A 17217-nucleotide genomic window follows, 5' to 3' on the forward strand; every position below is an offset into this window, starting at 1 on the left:
CACAGTGGCTGAATGATTATAACCAATAAGCCAAATTTTGCCAATCTGGCATCATAAATGTTGCCAAATTTTGTCTTTTTGGAACAGATTTGACAGTTTCTTTATGATTTGCTTATTTATTTATTCATTTAAAGCACTTCCAATTGTTTTTAGAAAAGTGTTATTAAAATAAAGTTATAATTACCAGTAATGATTAATTACCCCTGGCAACAGTATGGGTAAGACTTTAGCAGATAGATGTAAAGTAAAACTACATCACTGACTAGCTAGTTCATACAGGCTGCATGAAGGTATACTGTTGTTAGAGTGCCATCTTTGATACAAATTGTCTGTGGGTCTGTTACATACTAAAAAGTGCCCTAGGTTCCTTTCCATTCTCTGGTGTTTTGCCCAAGGTAACTGTCAGTGCCTGCAGGGACACCTCCAGCCCCACTTGACTTCTCCAGTAAGCAGCAGCTGTTATTTTGGGAAATCTGCGTAGCTCTTTTTCCTCCCTATTCTGGGTGACAGGGGAGCTGTTTTAATTGATATGTATTGGTTTGTCCTAGTTGGCTGGTTTGTGTATGCTAATAGCAGATTACATGATTGCTGCATCTTTCTCTAGGTGTGCCCTCATTTTGGCAGGAATTAGGATTTATTTCTCCTTTTAGTGCATGGCATGTGGATACCACCTGGCATGTTCCACCCACTCAAACACTGTTGCAGACCAAGTACCCCCCCCTCATGGCAACAGTACTCCCCAATGGCAGTGCCCCCCCAGCAGGATAATGCACCACGCCACACTACAAAAACTGTTTAGAAATGGCCTGTGGAGCGTGACAAAAAGCTCAAGGTGTCGACCTGGCTTCTAAATTTCCCAAGTCCCAATCTGCTCAAAGATTCTTGTGATGTGCCGGTACCCCAGATGTACCCCTAATCCAAGGTGGGGCCTCCTTGGATCAGACTTGGCTCTGACCTGTCGAGACATGGACACAGGATCTCTGGGAGTGTCCTGCAGTGTCTAGCACCAGTCCGTTGGAGGCAGCTCCATTTAGTCCAGTGGGTTGCGAGGTGGGTTAATGGCACGTGCCACAGATGCTCATTCAGACTGGGGTCTGGGGAATCTGGAGGCCAGGTTGACACTTTGAGGTCTTTGTCACATTCCTTGGACCATTCCTGAGCAGAGTTTGTAGTGTGGCATGGTGCATTATCCTGCTGGGGGGCCACTGCAGTTGGAGACTACTGTTACCATGAGGGGGGGTACTTGGTCTGCAACTGTGTTTGAGTGGGTGGAACATGTCAGGTTGTATCCACATGAATGTCAGAACCAAAGGTTTCCGACAAAAGGGAAGTGAATGTTTTCTGTATTCTCAACCTTGCTGGGACTTTTCTGTGTTGGCTAAGATAGTTTCACTTCTGTTTGCATTGAGTGGGATCAGATGTGCCAGAATTACCAAACTGTTGTACTTAATTAATTTTAATGTGTTTAGATCACATTAATATTTCCAAGCGACGTTATAAATAATTTTTGGATAAAATTAGGAATGCATGAACTAGTGGTGCTGGTGCCTGCAGCCAGCACAGGGATTTGTGTTGCTAATGTTATCTTGGAACTTCTCTCATTTCCTCTGAAAGTGAAGCCAAAAGTGACAGTAATGTGTCGTCACTGATGGATTGTTGTCTCCAACAGTAAGTTGCTTTTTGAGTTTCACATGCAAAAGCTTGGGCCAGCTTTGCTGATGTAAACACAAGTTTGTCTGTATTAGTGTTGCTGTCCACACTATGCCAACATCTGCATTGCAAGCTTGACCACAATTTGATGAGTCTTGGGTCACTAAGCTTAAAATCTAATCGTACTAGTTAGACCTGTCAGTTAATATGTCTCGATGTGATCTAATGATACTTCCTGTTGGAAGTCGATATAACCTTGTCCTGTGACAGGCCCTCATCTGCCATTTCCTTTAGTCAAATGTAGACCAAAAGATAGACTGACAGATGGAGACATGCACCCAGGCAGCAGAGCGGATCCTCCAAAGATGAACAGTTTGAATGGCAAGGGAAGTGGATGTCTTAAGAGAGGAGGCCCTGCAGGTACCTGACAGCAGTCAAATGAGTCCACAAAACAGAGAAAACTTGTTCTGCAGCTTGCCTTGTTAAGGCTGTGGGATATGTTCCGCTAAAGTGGACATGCAGGAATGAGCGACAAGCGGAAAAATAGTGGACTCTGAAAGTCATACACACACCAGGTCTGCTCGACAACAGACAGACAGACGGATCCATTTTGTCAAAATCCATTTTAATTTTTCCTAAACTCAGTTTTTCTTTTGATTGTTTTTTTTTGTTATTCTGTTACTTATATTGCGATGCAAATCTTCATCCTATCCTGCAGTTAATATCTTGCCTGCCTTTGAATCCCTCCAGATTCCTGCGAGAGAGTCGTATCATCAATACTGGCTGCTGTAGCCAGTAGACTTTAAAGCATAACTCCACATGCACACATACAAACTGCAATAACTGAAACATATGAATGGTATGGCATTGCAGACGAGACTGCAGAGGTGACCCGCAGATGCCCCTCATTACTGTATTCAGTTATGCGAGAGAAGAGGCCAATATGGATCAACATGTACTGTTCTTCTAGAAAACAACCCATTTTGGCTTTAATGAAGTCTCGCATCAGGCTCTCTTGAGAGTTGGAATGGAAAAAGCATGCTAATAGTGTACTGTGGCACAGAGTGCATTGGTTTTGGCATGAATTGTGAATTACCAGTCATGCGATTTTTGTTTTCAGTCGAGGCCCATTGATCACTGCGCTTAGTTTGAGATTGAACAAAGGTTTTGCTCAGCTGTGCCCTGTTAGAGTGACTATGTCAAGCTCATTAGCCTTTAATCATTTATAACCATTAGTGGTCAGACAGGGTTACATTTTGCAGGGTTGAGAGATGTTGAACAAATACACTCCATTTCAACCGCCACCCTTTTGTTCCTATTATTTTCCCCTCATGAATGATGGAGTGACAGATGACTTTAAAAGGCACATAGTAGCCTTGTCATGCCCCACGCACCACTGAATCAACTCGCAGCCCTAAAACACACACGCATTGTGTGTACATGTACACATGTCTACAAAAACTTCTTGGTTGTTACAGTTTCTTTTTTGGTTCCTGAAATGTGATTTGCTTGATCAGCTCTTCTTTCTTTCTAGCTGTTGAATTCATCCTTTTTTATTCTCTCTTTTTTAAGTACTCATGCTTATTTGCAGGCATGTGTATATTGCGTTTCTTATGTACACATGCAAACATTTCTAATGTAATGTAGGGGATCCAAATATTGAATGAATTAGTATGTATGAGAACTCAATTTTGCCTTTCTCTTTACTTTTTAAGGCATAAAAATATAATATTTATTTACGTAAGCCTTTGTTTTCTCAAGGGAACATATGCCATTGACGAAAGCCCTCCAACCTCTTTAATCTTGTGTGCTGTGATCCAGTTGCTGCCATGACAGCACAATGCACAACAAAAAAATGGCATTCAAAACATGGTCAGGCATGGTCAACCGGAGATTACATTTTACAACTTGATCTCATCCCTACTCGTCATATTTTGCCACTTGGGCAGAAGCCTCGGGTGTAACAAATGTGGGTGAAAGGGCAGCAGTGTGTTGCTAAAAAATATTTGGCTTTGAGGGACTCAAATGCAGCAATCTATGTTTTTGTTTGTTGGGCTCGTACTCTGCTCTCCTGGGTCAAAGTCCAGTGTTTGTTGGGCCCATCCACCTCCTCCCCCACCCACATTCTTTAAACCGTATCGGTTGCTCTGAGCATCTAATAATAACATGTATGAATTCATTGCTGTGAGTTAACATATTAGGGAGTATTCATTTAGCCACTTCTGATATCTGTTTGAATAACTTTCATATTTTTAATTTGCTCATAGCAAAAATGACACCCACTGTCTTCCAGCTGTCCCACTTCAGACACTATTTTGAGTGTAAAAGTTCTTGAGTTATGATTGTTTTGTCAAACTACTTTTCCTTAATTTAATTTCACAATACTAAGATTATCTAAATATCAACTATACCACTATTTTCATGGTGTACCATTTGGTCTTGTCGGTTTTGGCGTCTCTGTCGGCTCTTTCAAAATAATTTCACCTGACTGCCATAATTTCCGTCAGTAAGTTTCGAAGGGCACAGATTCAATTTCAAGGTGTGGTGCGCTGCTTGATGCTGTTGCCATATTTTAGGTTGTGCGTTTGTCCCCACAGAAATGTATTTTTCCAACTGTTAAGCACAGAAGCCACCTGGGGCAGTTGGCTACTTCTTTTAAAAACTAATGATTGTTGTTAAAAGCAGAATATCGACTGTGCAGACCTAAGCACAGTAGGTGTGATGGGGCTTTTGATTTTGCCGTATTGATGTAGTATTGACAATGTATTACAAACAATATATTCTGGTAGTAGTACATCATACAATGCTGCAACATATTAACAGCATCACAATATGCCATCTTCTGCATTTATGTTTAAGCAGGTAATTCTCACATAACTAATGTCTTCGGTAGCTCATACAGAATTACAGTGGAGAACAGGTAAGGTCAGTTTAACTTGATTTAGTCAGCAATATGATGTAGTGCAGTCCTGATGTTATTATCATGTTAGTTTAATCTTCACTGGATGAGGACATACACACGCTGAAGAGGCATTTCCATGCCGAACCATAATTTACCTCACAATCCTTGTTTTCCCTTTACTTTAATGGCCCTTCTCTCCTTAACGACTCCCTGAAGATTCTCCTGTGAAAACATTTACATGCACACACACATACTCACACGTGCACTCATATGCACACCCATGCACATAGCAGTGTGCGCTGCTGTGAAAGGATTCTAACTCTAATACAGCCTGTGTCTCTCCGTCACATTAAAAAGCCAATTTCCTTTTAATAGCAACAACAGCTGGAGCTGACACGGCCTGTGTCTGCTGATGGAGCAAACAGCTCCAGAGCTGTCCTGCAGCTTAGGCCCGGGCGCCTGCCTCATTACAGGAAAAGGATAGAGAGAGAGAGAGAGAGAGACTGCAGGAGGGAGGAGGGAAGAGGAGAAAGGATGTAGCTTGTGTACTCCGAAGCAGGTGTTAGACAAGTTTTTGTGTTGCTGGAGAGATGTTGAGCTGAAGAGAAAATATTGTTAATATCAGGCATGATGGAACGCTCAAGATCAGTTCCTTTATAGCACTGTTTTAACCATCTTACACTTACAAGTCACACTTACTCACTCTGCCTCCCTCCTTTCCTTCCTCCCCTCCAGTGCACCTGGCTGAGTCCCAGGAGATGGCTGAACCTGCAAGAGTACCAGAGCAAGAAACTGATGCAAGAGAGTGGCGTGGCCGTCCAACGCTTCTTTGTGGCCGACACCGCTTCTGAGGCCCTGGAGGCTGCAAAGAGACTCAGTGAGTAGAGCAGGGCTCCAGACAAACTTTTCCACAGGTAGCACTGGTGTTATCAAAATCCTCATTTGGTCTCACCAGCACATAATTTGTTCGCACCCTTTTCTTGCTTTTTTTGTTTTCAAATAACAAAAGCTGTGTGTCTAACGAAGGCAGCAGATTTTGCTGAAGTTGGAATAAACATCACAGTGGGGCTGCAGCTATCGATTCCTTTAGTAATCGAGTATTCTATTGAATATTCTGGCAATTAATCAAGTGATTGGATAAGAAATACTGTGTTTTCATGAAATTACTTTAGCATAATTTAAGGACAATAGTAATATATAATATAGAAAATAAGAAAAGTCTCTGAAATTAGAGAAATGAGCTACAAATTTGTTTCCTTTTTTCGAAAGTCACATCTGTCAACTCTCACGCTGATTGCAAATGACCAATTTCACACGCACTCACGCTATCAAAAATAATCAGTGTCGGGCAGTAGCGTCACTTCAAGTAGCGACGTTACGAATTTAACAACATTCATAGTAGCGTGGTGGTAACATCACTACTTTCTGAGTCAAATAGCTTTTCGGTAGTGAAATGAATTAATTGACAGAGTAGTGTCCATAAAAGTTACAAACAGTCTTCCCCAAGAAAAACTCTTGAAATGCTGCGGTCTGTTTTTCTGCGGAGATCTGGATAAAAGTAAGGATAATAAAACTGAAGATAGGTAATGTGACTGACACCAGTGCCACACCGAGGCATGTAGACGATAGGGTTGCCACCAGTCCCGTAAAATACTGGAACGTCCCATATTGAAAAATAAAATGAACCGTCCCTTACTGATTCAATACGGCACACTGAGAATGACATGAGAAATATTAAACCAAAAGAGTTTCACGAGACATAGTGGAGAAATATTAAATCAAGAGGAGAATGTCACATAATGGCAGGTCTGTCACTCAGTGTCATTGTTGCCATGGTTACGGAGACTCGGCTCAGGACCACTGTTAGCCCGCTCACTGACCCGCTGGCTGCTTAATAAAGTTATCCGAAGGTCCCTTTACGCCTGGATGTTAAACTTACAGAGCTTATGGATTCATAAAGCCTCACATGCGCTTATATCTCAGTTATTGTGGAGCTGGGCGCACATGCATGAGCTTTGTTTACACTCCCACAGTGAGACATAAATCCGCTCATTAGACCTGTCGATTAAAAAAAAAAAACGGCAGAGATGAAGTTCAGTTTTTACAGACTGTCTCGCATCGGCCTGGTTCTCCAATAGCAAAGCTGTCATTATGCTCAACCATTACGCACGGCTGAGGCTATTAATAGCGCCTGTGCCACTAATTCATCACACGTAGGCTAATCTTCATTATAAAATGTCAGACAGATAATTGACGATTAATATATAGCTCTACAGCAGAGGTAACGTAAGCGGATTGTGTAACACAAATAAACATCTATGTGAAACACGGTGCGCTGTATAGTTGTACTGGATTTAACGAAAAAGCTTACTAAATGCTACGAAAAAGCCTTGAGGCAAATAATTTTCCTAGTAATCGAATTATTTGAGTTACTTGAGGAATCCTTTCAGCCCTACATTACAGTCCTCTACACTTGAGTCGCAGAAAACACAGCACATTTCCATAGAAGTATGCTGTTAGGAGTAGTAGTTATTGGATGTAACTTTAGTTGTATGAGCAGGAGAATTGCAAGAAGAGGAAGAGGGAGTGAGACGGTGTCTGGATGAATGCAAGAGATGTGACGAGTTTATCAAAGTTTGTAACAATGCACCGCAGTGACAATTAGGGTTGGGATCCGGATCCGGTTCTTTTTTTGGAACCGGGTCCAAAGTTCCGGTTCCGAAACCGGTTCCATCACATTTGGAGTAACGGTTCCTAGATTGAAAAAAAAAAAAAAAAAAAAAAAAGTCATGTGCATTTCCATTAGAGTGTGGCACCGGCCACATATTTCTGTCCGAACCGACTGAGCCCGACATTATTTTATTACTATTAAATATATATATATATAATTAAGCACTGAGTTTGTGTCACACAGTTGTTATGGTTACAGGCTATTTAACAGGCCAGGCGTGCGCTGTGGGTGCTCCGCAGAGAGGGAGACTTCCGTGTTTGAGACGGGAGCGGGCGGCAGGTGGTACTTCCAGCGAGAGGAGCGGTAGAAACAAACAGCCAATGTGTGTCTGTGTGTGTTCTGTTCAGGTGTTGTCACGTAAATAACAGTGCCCAAGCATGAATGCATTTAAGTATTTTTTATTACATTGCTGTGGTTAATTTGAGGTAATAGTGTTATTGTAGAAATCAGAGAATCACTTTTTGTTGTTATATATTCTCAGGGAGATGATACAAGCTCTAAATATGAAATACACACCACACACAAATGTGTATTTTCATCTAATTGTACTGTGCAACAGTTAGAATAAAGTTTTTGTATTTGTATGATTGCATTTGTGTTTATTATATACTTGTTTAAGTATAGCAAGTATAATGAATGTAATGTAGGAATCGGTAGGGAATCGGACCGTTAAGAAGGCATCGGTAAGGAATCGGAATCGTTAAAATCCCAAAGTCCCAACCCTAGTGACAATACAGCCATTTCCTACACCAAACATGTGTAACACGGTCCTGCACATTCAACCTCTGCTGGACCCGTTCGTATAAGTCAGCCATCGCTCTGTTTGTCATTGTTAGTAGAGACTTTAGTCTGCAGTTTGGTCCATACATTTCACTGATTAACCAGAGAAGTATGCAGTAACATTGGGCTTCACGGGTGCACACGGATCATGAGCTTAGTGCCTGCAGGTGCATCAATATCATAATGATCATCATCCACCTGCATAAATGCAACCATGTGAAAATTTTAACTCTTTATGACTTAAAACAGGAAATATCTGGTCAAAGAATTAAGTAAACAAGACCCAGAAAAGCAATCAATGCTAACTTGAGGTGCTTTACAGTTTACAGCACTTCATGCAGTATCAATGCTGCAAACACATTTGAGTCGGTGAGTATTGACGTTTCTCAGCCATATTTCAGCAGGGTTGATTTTACATTAACTATGTGATGAATAAACTGATGAGTTTGCGTGCTAGTAATTGGCCCAGTGGCATGACTTTTATTTTAAACAATTTTCAAATGTCATGTCTGCTGATCTCAGTCTCTTGACGACATGGTTATATGAGTGTTCTCATGATTTTGCTCCAGCAACACCTGAAGTATGTTACAATAGGAAATTGTTTGTCCCTTAAGAATGTGGCCTCATATTGCTTCACTGCACAAGTATTCCACAGATTAACGTGTAAGGTAAATGTTTATTCAGTGTCGATAGTCTGTTTTAAGGTTTTGCAAACTGGGATTTGTTTGTAATTGCTGTGTAATTTTACTGCTGTACACTGTGAAGCCTTAACAGTTGTATTTGTACTGCATGGCTCTGTAGACCTGGTGCAGGACGTGCAAATGGCTGTGGTTAATCAGGGTTGAAGTTTTATCAAGTTTAATCACGTCTTTATGCTGTTTGCTTATATGCAGAAGCCTGCATTTTTTGAGCTTAGTGGTTGTGCCTGCTTGGTTTTTCATCACACACTCATCTGCACTAATTTGTTTCACAACCTCTCGTGTTTGGTTTCTCATGTTTGCATGCTCTTTTGTTTTTTCTTTTTTTATATTAATGTATTTATTTTCTAATCCTTGGGTACAATTTGGATTATTGCCCCCACACTTACACAAAGCGAGGCAAGGAAGTGACTCAAACTCTAATTTTATTCTTGTTACACAAATCCTCACAAATACATTATACCCGCATGAACAGTGATAGTTTAACACACATTTGTATGCACCCACACATAGCTTTCTCTCCCATCCCTACACTCCCTGTTCTACTTTCTTCCCACACACAAAACTGCCCAACTTGCATCACATACAGTGTATAATTTCCACCCTCGGCTTTATATTTTATTCAGTGTCCTCTCCAACTACAGCAGTGGCTTTCTGATAGTGCATCCAGGTTGGTTGTCAGCCAGCGAGGTGCCACTCTCACTGCCTTTGGGCTCCAGCGCCTGGGGCACTGCTTTCAGGGGCCCTGGTTACGATGCAGACAAAGATAAACTGAATAGGAGGAAGAGGACATATATTTTCATGACAGTACCTATATTGCTTGGTAGGGGAGGAAATGGAGAGACAGGAAACTCGGTACGATGGCCTTACAATGGAGCAGACGGCTTAATAAAACCCAACCCAGACTCAAGGGTTGATTTACTTATAACTCAGGATTTACGGTGCTGTATTAGATGCTAACAAGTCAGATTACATTTGTCCATAGTTATGGCATAGTTATGGGGCTGTATTGATGTTTAATCCTGGCATGTGAAAAGTGCAAGGCAAAAAAAAAAGCATGTTTGGGTTATTGTACAACATATATTAGAGCATTCTATGTTGAACTGCATAATACTGTGTGTGTAGAGGGAAAGGAGCTTCATACAAATGGTGGCTGGAAGTGATTTATCATTGCGGATTGTCCGCTGTGGTCGAGGTAATTGCATGACTGCGGTTCAGAAATGTTTTTATTGGCTTTTTCAACCAGTATTTCCAGCTCAGTAGCAGAGAACTTCCACTTTCTTTCACACTCTGTTGCTTTCCAGAACTGGACACGACACGTGTTAAATAGCCGAGCATCAGGTCTTAATTAGCAGCAGAACATTCAAATGAACTTGACTGAGTGTAAGTAAATTCACAGCTAAATTGAAACCATGCGCCAACGCAAATGTTTGCAGCTCTGGCAGTAATTTGCGGCTGGCTTGGTAAATCAACCCTCCTGTTCCCCCAGTGTGCTTCAGAGCTGCTTTATCATTTCATCTCTATTTATGCGCTAAGCTTTGGTCAGTGTCCTAGTGTGTGTGTGTGTGTGTGTGTGTGTGTGTGTGTGTGTGTGTTTCTCACACTTTTTGTTTCCTTTGACTGTTGCTGGCTCACTATTAAAGCGTGCAAGTGAGCATCTACTGACGCTTCATTTCTTGAGATACACACTGTGTATCTCTCACATGAATGTGTAGCTCACGCTTGGGCCATGGTAGGTCATACATGAATGTGATAGAGGATGAGAGAAAGTGGGGGATCAGTAACCTCTGTTGGGCTGAAATGCAAACTGAGACTGTCGAGCCCTGACTATTAGGGGGTGAGGGGGTGAAGCCTGCCCTGGATGGAGCTTTGCTTCATGGCTGTAGAAGACACAGAATTAGGGGAGTTGATGTGATTTTACTGATACCATTGCCGTTATCTATTCTGCTTATTGGTCTGAGTCTTTATCGATTCCCTTATTGATTCCAGATCAATTTTCTGTGCGGAAAAAAGTAGGCTTACACAGGTGTTTAGCATAACCGCTTTATTATCTCTGATTCTGAACACAGTGTAGATAAAATGAGAAAATATTCATACTGCATTCGTCTTCATTTAGGTTTTCTAGTCATAGAAAAAATGTGCCGAGTCTGCCTACGTGGCAGTAATGTTATTATAACATGATATTTACCCTCAGTAACAGATGTGCTGCCCGTTTTGTTAAGCAGTGACACTTGTGCACAGAATGCCAAATACATGGCATTCCTGGCATTTAAGCCCAAGTTGTGTAGAAAGATGTTTCAGTATATCGCTGGGGTATTTTACTTTACTTTACATGATCATAATACAGACAAGCATTACTGTTGTTATCTTTCTTTGTGAAACGAAGCAACGCTTTGGACTGTATTTTCCTCTTCACCATGACTCCTTACTGTTACTGTTACTGTCCTTACAGATATTGGCGATTATGGTATGGGTCGTGATTTTGGTGGGAATGGTAATTGTTGCATTTCATTTTCACTGAAAAAAATCTGAAAATTCATCTGTGTATGTAAAATGAATTCTAGGACAAGGCATCTCTGTAGCACCACAGTGTTTCATTTATAATGGTAGGCTGTAACATATTTTACCTTTATCAAAAAATTGCAGCTCCTGCGTTCTGGATATTTCACTTAACCACATTGGGATTTCAGTAATATTTCGATTAATTGTGCAACCTTTAGCTCGGAGGCATTCAGTTCCGATGATTAGGACAATTTGGAAGCAGTCCTCAACTGGAATCGGTTCTTGATCCCCTTCCCTACACGGAATACGGCTCTGTACAGGGGATATGGACGGTTGGTGTATCTGAGCTGACCAGGAACAACTGAAATGGATTTCTGTGAGGTGCTGATATCCTGCTGTGAGCCCCTGGTACCCCGCATACACAATAGAATGAACCAGTCAAGCATAGAAGCACAGACACAGATGAATGTCATGCGTAGGTTAAGCTTGTCCATATGAAAAACACAGACACTCACACACACACACTTACACACATGCACACCAACCGGTATTCTCCTCTCCGCTACACTCACTTAACCATGAAGTGGTTAAGTTGACAGTTCAATTGCGGCTATGCTATATAGAAACTCTTCTCACTCCTCTCGTGTACTGTAGAGTGGTCCAACTCTCCTAAAGTGGGCACAGATTGATTTGTTCTATTACAGCTGAGGACAAATAGCTTAAAATCTTTCTCCTTCTCTATCAAAACTTAAAAAAAAAATATCCGACATGGACCATTGATTCCCTTTAACTTGAATGACAACTCAGGGGAGAGTTTACATTGTGGCAGATGGGTGACTAACAACCACCTAATGGCTCATGGAAAGTAGGGCCCCATACTGGGTGAGCCGTGCAGGGAGTTCTCACAAAGTCCAAAGTTTCTCTAATGTGTGCTCCACTGGGACACTGAGAGAATGGCTCTCTAACTTTTGTTGTCTGTCCAAAACCAATGACCCAGATCCACTAGTCTCATACCCAAGCTTTTAGTTTTTGTGTTGTGCGTCTGTGACAGTCCAAGGACCAAGCTGTAGTTTTAAAGACTAAACTTTCAAACCTTGAACTTATATAGACCAAATTACGATGTTCATCTACAATAACGTACAGAAGAAAACCCCAGGTTACTTATATAAAATCAAACAGTGCCTCAATTGATTGGTTTTTACCCACCTAACAAAAGGCCCACTTCAAGAAATTGCTATCCCTTTAGGTGTAAGCTATATTTATAATATTGTTACCACTTTACCTTGCTGTCAATCAGCCCTTTCTGACGGGGAACCGAAGCCATTATCTCAAAGCCACCAGACTCCACTTACAAAACTGTAATTTTAGTCTGCAGAAAACAGGATTTCCCGGTCTACCGTTGCCTTGATTGGTTAATGTGTAAGGTAAAGTGGAGAAAACGTGCTGGTAGATTTGGTCTCTCAAATTATAATAAAGCAACACAGTATATAAATTAAGCGCAGCAGAAACATCAGATAGCACAAGCCCTTTTTAGATAGGAGTTGTGCAAATTTGCAGGAAAGCCCAATCAGTCTTTTTTCAGCATTGGCAATATAAAAACAAAATCGGGGAGTGTGGCAAAATGCAGCCTACCTATTTTTGTTTATACAGAACGCTCCTTTTTCGGGGCAATGGGGGGCGTGAGCAAGTAACAAAACATGTAGCTCAGCGTGTGACGTAAACAGTGACGTGGGAGGCAAGCTGCGGCTGGTCAGTCCTTCGGCGAGTCTCTCGTAAGTCAGCCCGTTCTTCACCGTCCCCGTCATCTGACGGTTAATGGCCTCTTCATTTGCGAGGACAAGGAGGGTGTGCAATTCCTTGTCTCCCCAGTTGCTCATCTTTACAGTGTTTGTCAGGTCTGCGTTTCCCTCTTTCTACTAGCTGCTTGCTAATTCCTGCTATCAGCTGTTTCCTGTTTATCCACCGCTAGTGGCTCGCACGTGCGGCGTCATCAACAGCTCCTCCCACAGGTCTTCAACAGCTCTGTAACATTACCTAATATCTAAATGTTTTGATTGAAATATTTAACACTCTTGTCCACATTTAATAATTTGTTAGATTTGTGGACGTTTACTGTCTCTCAGCAGATTTTTAGGCATTCAGTATCCATTCCTTTTTGTGTGTTCATAGCGTGAGACGATATTCATTGATGCTTTCAAAAATGTGCTATGCTCTTCAGCAGTAAATGGGTGTAAGTAAAAGTGCATGTCTCCCTGGCAGAATCAATAATTGATGTTTGTAATGGGATGCCACTACGGTATGTTGCAGTGAACTTTCAGCAGCACTTCCTATTTATGTGCTTCCTAAAATGTGACCTTAAAGAGGTCAGAGAAATGAAGCTACAAATGTTTGCGGTAGCCCACAACTGAGCCCATTGAAATATACAGTATAATATCAAGAATTTTTTGTTAGCACATTGTGCTCAGTGCTTCATCAGGCTTATATACAACCAATGGCTTGATTTAGAGTGCTTAAGTAAAAGAGTACTGCAGTTCACACCCATGGATAAATAAAATAATATGGTAAACATTTGGGAAAAGACACATTAGCCCCTTTTACACTGCCAGATTTTCCACGAATGTTGGGCCATTTTGCTGGCAAGCTGTGAGCTTTTAGACACACAGAGCCGGATTGGCAAGTTGATCTGAGGTGCCCAATTTTCGCCTCGTAGGGTAGTCATATTGGCGGAACCCTTTTAGTTTAAACAGACCGAGGCGGCCGGGAGGGGCTGTTGAAGACTTGTGGGAGGAGCTGTTGATGACGCCGCACATGCGACTCACTAGCGGTGGATAAACAGGAAACAGCTGATAGCAGGAATTAGTGAGCAGCTAGTAGCAAGAGAGAAACGCAAACCTGACAAACACTGTAAAGATGAGCAACTGGGCAGACAAGTTGCACACCCTCCTGGCCCTGGCAAACGAAGAGGCCATTAACCGTCAGATGACGGGGACGGTGAAGAACGGGCCAACTTACGAGAGAATCGCACAAGGACTGACAAGCCGCGGCTTCCCTCCCATGTTGTTGTTTACGTCACACGCTGAGCTACACCTTTTCTTACTTGCTCACACCCCCTATTGCCCCAAAAAAAAGGCACATTCTGTATAAACAAAAGTAGGCATGCAGCATTTTGCCGCACACCCCGATTTTGTTTTTATGCTGAAAAAAGACTGATTGGGCTTTCCTGCAAATTTGCACAACTCAATCTAAAAAGGGTAATTGTCAATCCATGTCAATGTGGAAAAAGATGTTAAGCCCTCTGCATACCTACCTTGAGGTGTGCAAGAGAGTAATACTGGTTGGGAAATGGAGCAAAAACTTCTTGCAGTAAATCACCTGAAGTGCTGTGTGGCACTTCATGCATCACTACTACTTGGTGACACGATTCAAAGAACCCCATCTTTGAAAAACTTGTAAGTATACAGATTTGGAAGTGGTCTTCTTTGGCAGATCCCCTTCTGCACTGCCTCAATATGTTATCGATAACGGTATATAGCTTCAGTTAATGCAAGACTAAATTGCCTTTCCATTTGCAGTGATGTGAGCACACTCCTATACACAGATGTAGACTATATATATATGCAGGTATTTCTACACAGACCTGGTTGCTATCTACCCATTCTGAGTTTGAGATATCAAAGCAAGTCCAGTAATGAATATAGATTTCGTCTTTTCTTCTGAAGCACAAATGCACAGCCATGCACAAGCACACAAATATACACATACCTGTGCCCTGCTACAGCCAAAGAGAATGTGATTATGCAGTCCACTTTGTGTGTTGCCACCCGCTTGACAGATGCATCTGTTGAGCAAATCTTGATGGATTTTCAGTCTGAATTTTAAATCAAAACCACATTTTCCCTCCCCTTCCTTGCTGCGAGAGCCCTTCATGTCTGTCATGCCTCCTGCCTCCCCCAGCAATCATTCATTGACAAAGCGACGATGGAAGAAAACATTGCTTTGGATTCTTATCTTTGCCGCATGTTGAGCCTGTGTGATGAATGGGAGCAACATATACTCGTGTATGTTTACACCTCATATGGGATGAGTACGGAATATGTTGTCTTTCTTTACCGTTGTCATCTTCTTGACTTTCCTTTGACAAATTGTGTTGTGATTACATTTTGTGAATCTTTCTGTGTCTCCTCTCTCCATCTTGTGTTCACTTTTTAAAGTTGCCTTAATTTCTCTCACTCCGAGTCCTCATTCACCTCAGTCTACCTCTGCCTCTCTTTTTCACTTTGTGCTTAGCGCAGCCTCACTGCCAGAATGACGATTAACAGAGGTGGGAAGCATTTTAATTTATTTCACTCTGCTATGAATATTCAGTGTAAACAGTGCAGTTTTTATGCATGGCTGTCAAATCTCGTGTGTGCTTATTAGAGGGATAGTTAGTTTGATATGTTGGCTTACTGAATAATAGCGAGCTACCTTGACATAAGCCAACTCATTGATGAGGCAGATGTTTGTGTGTGTATGTGTATTTGCAGGCGTGCAGATTTGGTTATGCTTGTGCTTTTTGTGATGGTGTACGAGGGAAAGAAAGAGACTTCCTCATCTGACAAATGCGTCTCCATCAGTTTCAATCTGCCACGCTTTGCTGTCTTAAGATAACATGCTTGAAAGTACTCAAAATACAGTTGGCAGAGGTAAACATCAGTTCCTGCACTGCAGACATATACCATTTTGTTGGCCATGCTATTATATATAATGGTTTGGAAAGGTGAGGGGCTCTTTTTTGGCTACTAGGGATCTTCAGAAGCCCTTAAAATCAAGTCAATGAGGCTTACACTGTGCTTCAGATGATGTGTAAATAAAAGTAGCTCACAGCCAAGGACACTGTTGTTGTGTGTATCTTAAAGTGATTGTTTTCGGTCTGCTCATTTAGTCTTCTGCTCTCTGTGGCAGCTCAGACCCCCTCTATGCCTCTGGCCTGTGATCTGCAAAGTGAGACAGATCTTATTGTATCTTTTTGTACTGCGTCATGTCTGCTGTTAGAGTTAGTGCCACTCTTCTCAGGGTGACCCAGGCCTTTGGAGTTTTAGTACTCTATTTGCACATCAGTATTTGTTTGATGTATAGAGTAATCACTGCCCAACTGTGTGATATGTGAAAATGTCTTTTCAGTTTTTCTTTAGTATTTAAAACATAAAAATCTTATTTTGTGTCCAGCTACACACAGTGTTTTGCTTTGCACAACAGAGTCGCACTGTTTTGGTGTCGGTGTGAGTTTGTTGGGACGGTTTAACGGCTCTGTGTCAGATGTTAGCTGCTGATGCTGTGATAACGTAAGCTATCTGGACAGGCGTTGAACTGACAAGGATGAGAGCAGCTCTGGAGACAGTCCTTCAGCATTGTGACTAACCTATGTAAAGGCAGCAACAGAAAGTTTGCCTTATTTATTTAACTTGTTAAGTTTAAATGTATGGCTAAATGAAGCCTGGTTGTTCAGTAAATTAATTTCAAACTGCATTTATATTCTTACATGATTTATTTATTTATTTATTGTTTTGGTGAGTACTCGAGTATTGTATAATATTTTGATGCAAGTACTCAAATATTGAGAAAAGAAGATCCCACACACTGCTCTTGTTTAGTATCATAAGGTGCTGCTGGACGTTTGTCAAGAATAAAAATATTGTTGAGGAGGGTCCAGAGTGACCAAAACACTAGTATAATTAATAAATTGTGAGGCTGAGCAACAGCAGTATGTGGGATCTTGTTTTTTCGAGACTCAAGTGATACTTTCCAACGCACCTGTATCTAAGACAATTGAGTGTGTGAATATCTCCTTTTAAAAAACGTACTAGAATATGGTAATGATGTCAAATTCCAATCTCTAATGATAATATCAGTACACATTTTATTAAAAAATGGCATTGGATCTTCACAAATAGATCTTCAAATGATCAATATGT

At 41.4% G+C, this 17217-nt stretch overlaps 1 protein-coding gene across 1 annotated transcript in view; it reads left to right on the plus strand.

Annotated features, from left to right (window-relative positions):
• The window catches only part of suclg2 (succinate-CoA ligase GDP-forming subunit beta), a 134980-nt gene that overhangs the window by 24590 nt on the left and 93173 nt on the right, over positions 1–17217 (plus strand). Inside the window, exon 2 of the mRNA XM_049590771.1 lies at positions 5288–5429. Within this exon, the coding sequence (XP_049446728.1) occupies positions 5288–5429 (142 nt within the window). The remainder of the gene's footprint in view (positions 1–5287; positions 5430–17217) is intronic.

The sequence above is a fragment of the Epinephelus fuscoguttatus genome, linkage group LG1, assembly GCF_011397635.1.
Source record: "Epinephelus fuscoguttatus linkage group LG1, E.fuscoguttatus.final_Chr_v1".
Taxonomy (NCBI): domain Eukaryota; kingdom Metazoa; phylum Chordata; class Actinopteri; order Perciformes; family Serranidae; genus Epinephelus; species Epinephelus fuscoguttatus.